This window comes from Sphaeroforma arctica, assembly GCF_001186125.1.
Source record: "Sphaeroforma arctica JP610 unplaced genomic scaffold supercont1.88, whole genome shotgun sequence".
Lineage (NCBI taxonomy): Eukaryota > Ichthyosporea > Ichthyophonida > Sphaeroforma > Sphaeroforma arctica.
This window is the reverse complement of record NW_014040470.1, coordinates 5626-15560: the sequence shown is the minus strand read 5'-3', so window position 1 is coordinate 15560 and position 9935 is coordinate 5626. Positions and strand designations below refer to the sequence as shown.

The 9935-nt window shown below is 43.6% G+C and overlaps 2 protein-coding genes across 3 annotated transcripts in view; one reads left to right on the top strand and one right to left on the bottom strand.

The window, feature by feature from the left end:
• SARC_02041 overlaps window positions 1-4228 on the top strand; it is a 4569-nt gene extending 341 nt beyond the window's left edge. Inside the window, exons 2-9 of one of the 2 annotated variants that reach the window (XM_014304205.1) lie at window positions 939-1788; window positions 2000-2074; window positions 2390-2542; window positions 2651-2764; window positions 2968-3156; window positions 3422-3540; window positions 3671-3875; window positions 3973-4228. In XM_014304205.1, the coding sequence (XP_014159680.1) occupies window positions 939-1788; window positions 2000-2074; window positions 2390-2542; window positions 2651-2764; window positions 2968-3156; window positions 3422-3540; window positions 3671-3875; window positions 3973-4161 (1894 nt within the window). In that variant the 3' untranslated portion in view covers window positions 4162-4228. Of the gene's footprint in view, window positions 1-938; window positions 1789-1999; window positions 2075-2326; window positions 2543-2650; window positions 2765-2967; window positions 3157-3421; window positions 3541-3670; window positions 3876-3972 lie in introns of both variants that reach the window. The other variant, XM_014304204.1, reaches the window with a different exon arrangement.
• Window positions 4229-4248: 20 nt separating this feature from the next.
• SARC_02040 (hypothetical protein) overlaps window positions 4249-9935 on the bottom strand; it is a 6579-nt gene continuing 892 nt past the window's right edge. The window contains exons 2-14 of the mRNA XM_014304203.1: window positions 9657-9736; window positions 9325-9559; window positions 8810-9043; window positions 8306-8563; window positions 7924-8091; window positions 7464-7696; window positions 7043-7320; window positions 6584-6827; window positions 6271-6461; window positions 5701-5954; window positions 5281-5585; window positions 5017-5117; window positions 4249-4776 (exon numbers count right to left, since the gene is read on the bottom strand). Of these exons, the coding sequence (XP_014159678.1) occupies window positions 4677-4776; window positions 5017-5117; window positions 5281-5585; window positions 5701-5954; window positions 6271-6461; window positions 6584-6827; window positions 7043-7320; window positions 7464-7696; window positions 7924-8091; window positions 8306-8563; window positions 8810-9043; window positions 9325-9559; window positions 9657-9736 (2681 nt within the window). The 3' untranslated portion in view covers window positions 4249-4676. The remainder of the gene's footprint in view (window positions 4777-5016; window positions 5118-5280; window positions 5586-5700; window positions 5955-6270; window positions 6462-6583; window positions 6828-7042; window positions 7321-7463; window positions 7697-7923; window positions 8092-8305; window positions 8564-8809; window positions 9044-9324; window positions 9560-9656; window positions 9737-9935) is intronic.

Here is a 9935-nt window from a genome sequence, read left to right as displayed (position 1 = left end):
TAATATATACTTATATATATATATATATATATGTGTTGTGTGTGTGTGTGTGTGTTATTGTGTGTGTGTTCGTCGTATGTATGTATGTTATGTAAGTAGTTATTATATATATATATATAGTGTATATATCTAATGTATGTGTGTGTGTTCGTGTATGTATGTATGTATGTATATATATATATATATATATATATATAGTGTATATATCAGTGCGTGTGTGTGTGTGCATATGTATATATATATACATCATAAAATATGTAGTTATTTATCGAATTATGCGGTGATTGTAGATGTTTCCAATATATCTCCTTCCTTTTTTTGTTACATATATATATATGTGTGTGTGTGTGTGGGTGGGTGTGTGTATTCAATTGGACAAATACTCATGCATAATGCCGTGGAGAATTTTGTATCCTTATAAATATACGCACTTTGCCTTCTCGGACATCGCTCGTACAAGATTTATTCGGATTCATATCGAATATTTTTCTTTTTTTTCTGGTCTTACCGATTTCTGTACATATCGATGTGCAATCATAGACTGTCCATATGTTCTGCCGGATACACTCATGTATTACAATGTATTCACTTTGTCCTGTATCTCAACTTTGAGCTCCTGTCTGCCCAATTATGGCCTGTGTCGTCGTTTGGTGTAACTTTCGTCATTTCTGCTAAGAAGTTTAGTATGCGATTAAAATTTACTAGTTTTAGATTTATATCTCATACTGGAGGAGGAATGTACAGAGGTATGCGTAGCTTCGATTACTGGTGTATGCGGCCCTCAAAATGTACATATATTTTCACCTGATTTTCGGTGTTGCTGACTATGCCTGACAGATTACGAGTTTCGTGTTTACCAGACGATTTATAGTTGAATAACTGAACACTTGTTTCCGTGGTATCTCGTCTCATGCTATTTTATTATTTATATTTGGTAGTAAATTCAGGTGTCCGGACTATGAAGGTGACAACCACACCATCGGCCATGCTGATGTGGCGCAGTTTGAACGCGAAGGTGTGTCACAACGCTTCGAATGGCTTCAGCTAGCGCTCCTGCCTGTTCCAGCCAAAAGTTCTGGCCCTTCTTTACCACAAATTGAAGACCTCTGGGCGTCACAGGTGATGCCAGTTCAGATGCCTGATAGCGCATACAATACTCATTTGCGCGACTTCCGAGACGATCGGATAGAGAAATTGAGAGAGGATGAGGAAATCCGCATCCAGTTAACGGGCGATGCTGCTTTCACACATCCCATGCAAGAAGCGCAACGATTATTCGAGGCCTATGCGTTGCAGCGCGCACAAGATGAGAACGAGCGCCTACATCAATTAGACACGCTAACGTCTGCTTACAAAGAGTTGATGTTAGAACTGGATGCGGTCAAGGCTGTCGCGAACAAATTCAATGACCGGAGAACGAAACTGGCCGCAACATGGAAGGCCCTCAAAAAAGAGTGTAAAGAGGCTGTGAGCGAGCAGGAAAGTGATTTACTCTTTGAGATTACCGGGGACCAGAGAAAAACCATCGGGGATATGGTAGTAAAGCTGAGCACTGACTTCAAAAATCAATGCTATATTCCCGCTATCGATGACATGGCTAAAGTTCAGAACTGGATAGAACAAGTGGAAAAGAAAGCCACGACAGTGCAATTGGATCGAATAGAAAGCTTCCAATTAGGTATTCAGAGTCGTGCTTCGAAGGCGGTAGAGCGCATAGAGAAATTTGCAGACAGGATGAAAGCCGTGACAGACGATTACATTGACACGATCAGAACTGCCGCCGATGAGGTATGCGTTGATGAGTGTCATGTCAATATTATTTTGTTTTTCCCCTGGGCTTTGATTTAACATTCACCAGAATCTATCGACATTCCGTGAGTAGACTATTTCAGAGTTTTTTTTTTTGTTGAGGCTGTATCCACACTGCACTCCAAAAAAAAATGGCCGGAAGCTGATTAAGATTTGACATGCGTACTCTCTTCGTGTCTCTCTTGACTAGGCGCGAAGGAAAATACGGGAACAAACAGCATCAGAGTTGAATAAGGCTGCGAAAAAGGAGGAAAAAGAAAATGAAGTATGTCTGGACCTTGCGCATCCTATCCACAGTCATACTATATGCTCGTATGCACTATTAATTTCTTTCGGAAATGTTAAATCTCTATATCGCATATACAATTTTGCGAGTGTTGTGGGTGCTAAATATAAAACTTCAGATTGCTTTGCGAGGCACAATATTGGCGAACTGTTTGATCATAGTTGTTGCTGACTTTTTACAAAACCTTCGGCTAGGCCACTAATATGAAGTTGGTTGATTCACCATCTTCAGGCTGCGAAAGGTACGCAGCAGACAGCGAGTGAAGCTTCCATGACCCCTACTACTATTCAACAGAGTGTACCGGCGTCATCTGCAAACACGGTGACACCGGCCGTGCAGAAGCCAACATCAGCGGCTACTCCGGCAGCATCGATTAGTCCAGTCAGCATGGATAGGACTCGCAATGAAGACTTTCAGAAAAACTCTGCTATACGTGAAGCTCATTTGGTATGTACAACAGCACCAGCGAGTATGGGTGAGATTTGGTAATTCTCGTGTGCACATGCAACGCAAATTTCTACTCTTACGGTACATTTTATTGCACTCGATGCTTAGAGAACGGCAGCTCCGATCACTACCTCGACGGATGCTGCAGTGAAGAAAGATCGCTTCGTCATCAAGAAGACACTCAATGGGGCTATCAACAAGGTCGCCAACACGCAAAAGAACGTAAGTACTTCAACTAGGAAAATCTACGAGAATGTTTTTATGGAAAGTATGTATCTCCTCAAGTATACACCTGCCTAACGTTTTGGGTTGCCATGTTGCAAATTGGTCGGAGCTCGTTTACTTTCAAGTGGATTTTACTATCTGTCACCTTAGTTGTCGCATAAGCCACCCTTCCAAGCAGTAGTCGGCCGTTTTGTCTGCAGATTGAGGCTTGTGTGACGTCGCTGACCAATGAAATGCTGAGAGTCGCGGCGATGAACGTCAAGGAATGGTCTGTGTATGCAGTTCTGCTGTTAGCTGAGCTTCTCGTTGGTAAAGCTTTCTCGGAATGTCACGTAAACCTGAAGACCGCCTTCCCGCTCGGCGCCGTATGCGTTGGAGTGTGCGCGCAGGTACCGTACATGCAGGCAGTTGCCCGTGTTGTTGTCAGTTTCCTTGCTTGAGTTTAGACCAAGTGTTCAACCTGTTGTCCCGCAGATCTGCACCATTTCCAAGCAAGGATTTCCCCAGTTCATGATTGATTTCCCCGCACATTTCCTCGGATCGCGCGTACTGGCCGTGCATGTTACAATGGACTAGATGGAAGACAGGTCGACGATAAATTATGATCATGTGTAGTTTAACTCTTTATTCTGATTTTATGTGATCCAACTACAGTACGGAGATCTGCTGCCAGTCCTCTTGGCTGAGTGCTACGCAAGGTGTCCTTACACAATCCCACATTTTTCCGTGAGGACTAGCACTATGTCCGCGGCGGATTACAATACTGTCATCTGGTGTGTGCTTTGTAGCAAAAGTGCCTGCATCTGTGGCCCGTCCTTGTTCATATGATCTGGAAAGTTTCATTCTCGTTGATCTAGTTTTGGGTGTCGTTTCTCTTATGCTCCCAACTTTGTTAACACACAGTCGGAAAGAAAATGAAACGGGCGAGCAGCATATGGAGAGAATGGGCGGGTGTGTTCGATTGTACGCTGCAATCTGCCAGACTGACGATACGCGTGGCGTCGTCAATCCTCACGGCATCCACAATGCTTGGGCTTTTATCGCGAGGGTCCTCAATTCGCATCCCAAATCTCCCACCACTGCCGACATACTATACAAGTTCATCGAGGTGTGTGATGTGCTCCATGTTGTGTATCATCGGATGGTTTTTCGTGTTGACGATAACATAGCACTTACACCGCTGTCACGTTGTTCTTTCCTACCAGACCTCGGCATACAAGTTGTCGCTTGTCTACCAATCTCAATTCAACAAACTGATGGCAGTGATAGAGCACGATGTGTTACCGTCGATGATCGTGGGCCCAGCCAGTAGCCGCCTCGAAACTTTCCTCGTAGACGTTAAAAAAGGTTCCACGTATCAATTCCCGCACCCTGACGGGAGGACACCCGATTAATCTTCGCTATGTAGTTTAGTAGTTCACGCGAACATGATAAACGCAATAAAGAACAATTACATCCGCAAGCTATTGAAAATATTGATTTGTGTCTTTATTGTTTACTCAGTGCGCATTATCTGTTGAACCTTGATAACTAATACATTGAGATTCGAAGCAAATTACTATATGTTCTTAGGCTATACCATAGAACGCAAAATAAGTACTTGTGATGTCTTTGCCAATCTTCAAATCATAAGTTGACATTAATGCCAGCGTTGATCGGAGGCAACCAAGCCTCCTACTGAAACTGACAAACCCAGTCACCTTGGGTGAATGTGGCGATAGTAAGACAACTACGAAGATGTCCTCCCCAGGGGACGTGTCTCACTTTAAGCTCGCAAAAACGTCGTCAGTCCCGCAATACGAGGATGGCGCTTAACTCAAAGTTAATATTGCTCACACATCACACAGAAAGGCAAGCAAGTTAACGCTGCACCAAAGGTTGTTTTCTTCTCCTTGGAAGACCTTCAGCGTTATGAATAGAATGTGAGCACAGACTGTTGATTCCCCCTTATCAAACAGGTGGGCGGCAGATCCACGGACATAAGATCGAGGAAAGCCATATAAACCGTGCTGTGAATGTAAATTATGTATGTTACTGACTTATGTCGATTAAGAAGGGAAGAGGCATGCAACAGTAATATCTTTGATCAAGGCAATCGAAAACCTTTCTGCCAGTTTGCCGGTATATCGCGAGACTTGATGAAACTTAGGAACGCAAATAAAGTTTCAGCAAGTATATAGAGGTAGAATGGGTCGACAACAAATGGCTATTTTTATCGGTAGCTAAGAATATCAATCAGCAGCACATACCTTTCCTCGGTTTTACGTGGCACTGGCAAAGTCATGAATATCAAGGACGCTTCGTCAGAGTATTCTTTCATGAGTTCTCTCAGCCTTAAGTATCGTCGAATCTAAGACGGAAAAAGCAAATATAAGCTTCTTTTGATTTAGCTGAAGGCCAAAAGCTTATACCTCTATTAATACCGTCCACACACCTGCACTTTGTAATATCCAATTCCAGGACTAGTAGGTTTGTGACTCTTGTTCTATATATAAACTAGCGAGTATACTTACCCTGTTAGTGAGTTCCCCTTTCATGCCAACTCCGTACTGTTGCCACATCTCGATACTTTCCGGAGATGGGTTGTCAGATTGGTTATCCACTACAACCACTTCCCCACTGATTCGAAACTTCCTCAGTAGCCTGGTCATACGTAACCTCTCAGTGGTCATGTCCATGCCCTCGCCAACAGTAAGGATTCGCAATTTACATTTTGACCAAAAATTCGATTTGGTAATCAGATAAGGTATGAGTATGGTCAATCCACCATCGTCGCCAAGCCACCAAACATCGATAGTTTTCTTGGGTCGGTGCTTCCCTGATTATTATTGTGTTGAAACCGATCTGAGATGCTTGTATTGAAACGCAATACGGTATCTTTGCATACAACAGCTACTAAACGATGCAAGCAATTGTAACTAGCAATGGCATACCTTCGAAGAAGCTGAAGATGGTGTCCATATGCTCGTTGTCTCGAGTGCCTCGAGCCACAATGACACCCATCTTAGAAGTAAGACAGTCTTCAATCATACCCACGTACTCAGGTACCTCTTGCATGTCGCGAATCCAATCATGTTTGAAGCCGAACATTACGGTATTCGGCCGCATTTTACCCATACCTCCGATCTGCAGCGATTGGCGCAAACCCTCTCTCAACGTCCCAGCCAAGAAAACATCTAGGAATACCCTGCATTTCCAAAATTGAGCCAAACCGAAACTCAATTGAGAAATTGGGATACGGATTACTATTGATCAGGGCGACTATCTTATAGTTGTCCAGGTATCGTGAGATCATACATATACAAGCTATAGTGTTACAGGTGGTTAAGATTGGTAGATTTTGCTTTTTAAGTGTTCTATCAATGAGTAATGTCCGAACTGATAAACGTCTCACGTATCTTAAGCCATTTCAGATTCAAACAATACAAGCCGCCTCTTAAGAAAATGGGCACTCGATCACTGCAAGTATGTGAAATCCAAACAGCCTTCATCGCAGCACATACTTCAGCTTCTTCCTGTCCAGTAGGGCGAGTTCTCGACTTTTCACATCGTCCAAATATTTGATACCGTTTTCTTCAAAGTCCAAGCCTGTAATAATGTTCGTGGCAAGCAGCAACCCATATCTTTGCGAAAAGTAGGAGGCCAACCGTAGCAGCTCATATCGTTGAGACATGTCGCCTTGCATAACGAGCAGCTGCGGCGGTCAGAAAAAAGAGGTTACTCACAACACCAGATCGATACGATTTCCGTATTTAAAATGAAATTAAGACGCCTTCGATGGGCAGGAACAACTGATAAACAGCTTTGATCATTTACCTGCGGTCTGAAAGTTTTCACGTGTTCTATTGTGATTTCAAGCTCCAGCATGTTGTCCAGGGCTTTCATGTACTGCGCAGCCTGTGCCGCCGAGCCCCAATTTGCATCGGGTTTGGCCCATTCGATGTATTTGTAGACCACAAAGATGATAGCAATCGATATCAAGGCTGCTACCCAATTGATGATGAACATAATGGCGAGACACAGCAGCGCACCGATCAGCGATAACCACTTGTTATAGTACCTATCGAAGTTTCAAAAAGAAAACACAAATTAGCCCATGCTTTGAAGCATCTGTGACGTATGAATAGTGCAATTAAATGCTCTTACCAAGTGTTTTGCTGGCAATACGCAGGTTTTGTATATTCTGTCCTCCAGTGACTTTCTGTAACACGACATTGTTGTCACTAGTAGATAAATTGTATTCTAAGATCAATCCTGACCAAATTTGCAACATACTTGAAAGCAGGTCGCCAGGCTGGTGACTTCGACATAGATAACGCAAAGCAGGAGTAGTTGATCAGCGCATAACTCATGAGGAAGAAATTACTCAGGACCGGTGCGATAGTGTTAAGTTCGCCCATTAGCACAAAGATCAGCCCAATTCCGTACGCTAGGAAATACCCACGCATCGGATCATCACCTGGACCCATTCCCACCGCAAAGTAGCTGGTGTATGGGAACAGCTTGTCTTTGCACACGGCTTGAAAGATTCGAGGCGCCGACACGAGTGATACCTGTACAGTAATGGCGCATATGAAGATATGATTATGATAAAATTTATCGTGCGCAGATCGGATACACTTTCAACCGCATAAAATAGACAAGTCAGAAAACTTTGATGCGTCTTGACAGAGATCCCGTGGTCAATAGTACATACCAGGGCCGACGACAGAGTTGCACTGAAAATTCCCGCGTACACCAAGGGAGACCAGATGGAAACCATGGCGACGACATCGTAACTATATAGCAGTCCGTATTCAGTCGAATAGACCGTAGAATTGGCGTCGGCAGATGCCCGAGTGTCAATCACCTGCCGGAGAACACAGAACCCGCACACCCAGGCCATGACGAGGTAAACAGTGGTGGAGATTCCAATAGCGAGGAAAGTGCCTGTAGTGATATATGAAGACACAAAGAGAATTTGAGCAATGTTGGGATGAGATATGTTCGTATTCCCGACTATGTAAATGACCTGTGGAGGGTAGCTTGCTCGCTGATCCTATGTTTTAGCATTTGGTGCGTCACTGCGTATGATCCATGGGTGTAATTCAGAGCGCTGTCGGGAATATTTCAGTGGTTAATCGAGCTGGAGAGACAAATCTTACACTACTGTGTACCTTTAGGAATGGCTTTTTGGGCATCTTTGAGGTCTCCAGACATATTTGCGCCAGCCAATATACCGGTGGCTGCCGGAAAGAAAATCGAAAACACCGAGAAGAATGTTTCACCCTGCCAGTGCGGCCCAAAGTTGTCGCTGAAAACTGAGGTGGAGTACCCCACAAAACCTGTAAATTGGGTGATTTCAAAGCATCCCGGCATAAATAAAATCTTATAGGATATGACCTTAAAGCCGAAGTGGTGGTTTTTGGTGAAGTGATAGTTGGCTCATCGATATAAACACACCGCCAGGAAGACAGTACCGAAATACATGTTGCAAACAAGTACCATTGGCACATGTTGCAGCAACAGGAAAGTTAGGCGCTTGGTGAGCCCACATACCTTGATCGCGCTGCAACGCATCAGGTCCAGCGAACGAGCCAATCATAAACACCACGATACCCCCAGATAGTACGGTCAGCAGTACAAGTTGGATTTTTGCTTCCCAGGACGTGCCAATCATGGCGATTCCGAGTAGCAACGTGATAGTTATGATCCCTATAATTCGCACATCGGCTTGTTTCCCAAACCACGTGGCATCGTTGTTGTTCATGATCTCAAACACAGTTTCTGCGAATCCCACCACGTACAGAGCGATACCTGAATCATAAAGGAGTGGCGGTATTGTTTGAAATCTGTTCAACGGCCCCGGTAGTTGTGATGAAATCAAATGTCACAATAGTGCCACACCTTCCTATCGTGGTGTAGATTTCCACATATTCGGCGAGCATTCCTAATCCATGTGGAAAATAGTGCGAAAACTGAGTTCAAGTATCACTCAGCACTTAAGTTGCATGTGATGCCGAGAAGCAATGCAGACATGCGTACACCGTTTGGTATACTCACCAACAGCATTGGCGAACGAAAAGATGAGTCCTATGGCACCGCCGAACTCTGGGCCTAAACTGCGCGAGATCAAATAATATGCTCCGCCACCTTTCACCTCGCCATTGGTACATATAGCGCTCATCGAGACAGTCGTGATTATGGTCACCACGGTACTCAGCAGGATGACACAACTAGCCAATCCAATACCTGCCTGGCCCACAACCCAGGACAGACGAATGAATAGCATCACACCTGTTGGCGGTGTACAAATGAGCTGGATGAGTCGCCTGTTTTGAATCATCAAACGCAACCACCTCGGCTTTCCAGGAAGTCAAAGCTGCGGTACATGAAAACATGATACACCCAAACTAAAATCTTCGTAGACGACAATCTGAAAAATGGACTGAGAAATATTATGTAACGCACATCGATCATCGAGATCATGTGCTTATATGAATCTTGGAGAGGTCATATATGTGATATCCGCAGTAAGCATTTTGTCACCCGGCTGAAGCTTGCCATGTCAAACATACCCCAAATATTAAGCAGACAACGAACTAACACGCCCTTGACCCAGCCAAACTTTATGGCTCCGGTGGTATCGAGCTGTTTTACTTCAAACATTTCTTCTTGTTGTGCCGCACTAGTGCTCTCATCAGTAGTGTCATCTACACCGCCTTTGTTAAAAATGTCGTCCAGTTTCGGTCTGTTTTGCCCAGTATTTCGGGACCCATCTTGTCTATAGTATATGGTATTTGGCCGCGGTTCCTGTATAGATTTTGGTTCAATTGTCAGTAATAATCCAGAAAATTCAATCCCAAAGAGGAATCCACACTTTGTTCATCATAGACCGTTCTACCCACACCTGTGTGTTGTAGTAGTATTCTCTGAGCTCCTTCTGTTGCTCATCCATCGCCTGAATTGTTTCATTTATATTTTCCACATCTGGATTGGTCAAAAAATCAACAACAAAATATGATGTACAAATTATAGTATGCATTACATATCCACGCACATAGACTCACTTGCATATTAATAACCATACATATATATATATATATATAGATATTCATCTTGGCATTGATCAACATAATAACAAACCTATGACACTATATATATATGTGTGTGTGTGTGTGTGTGTGAG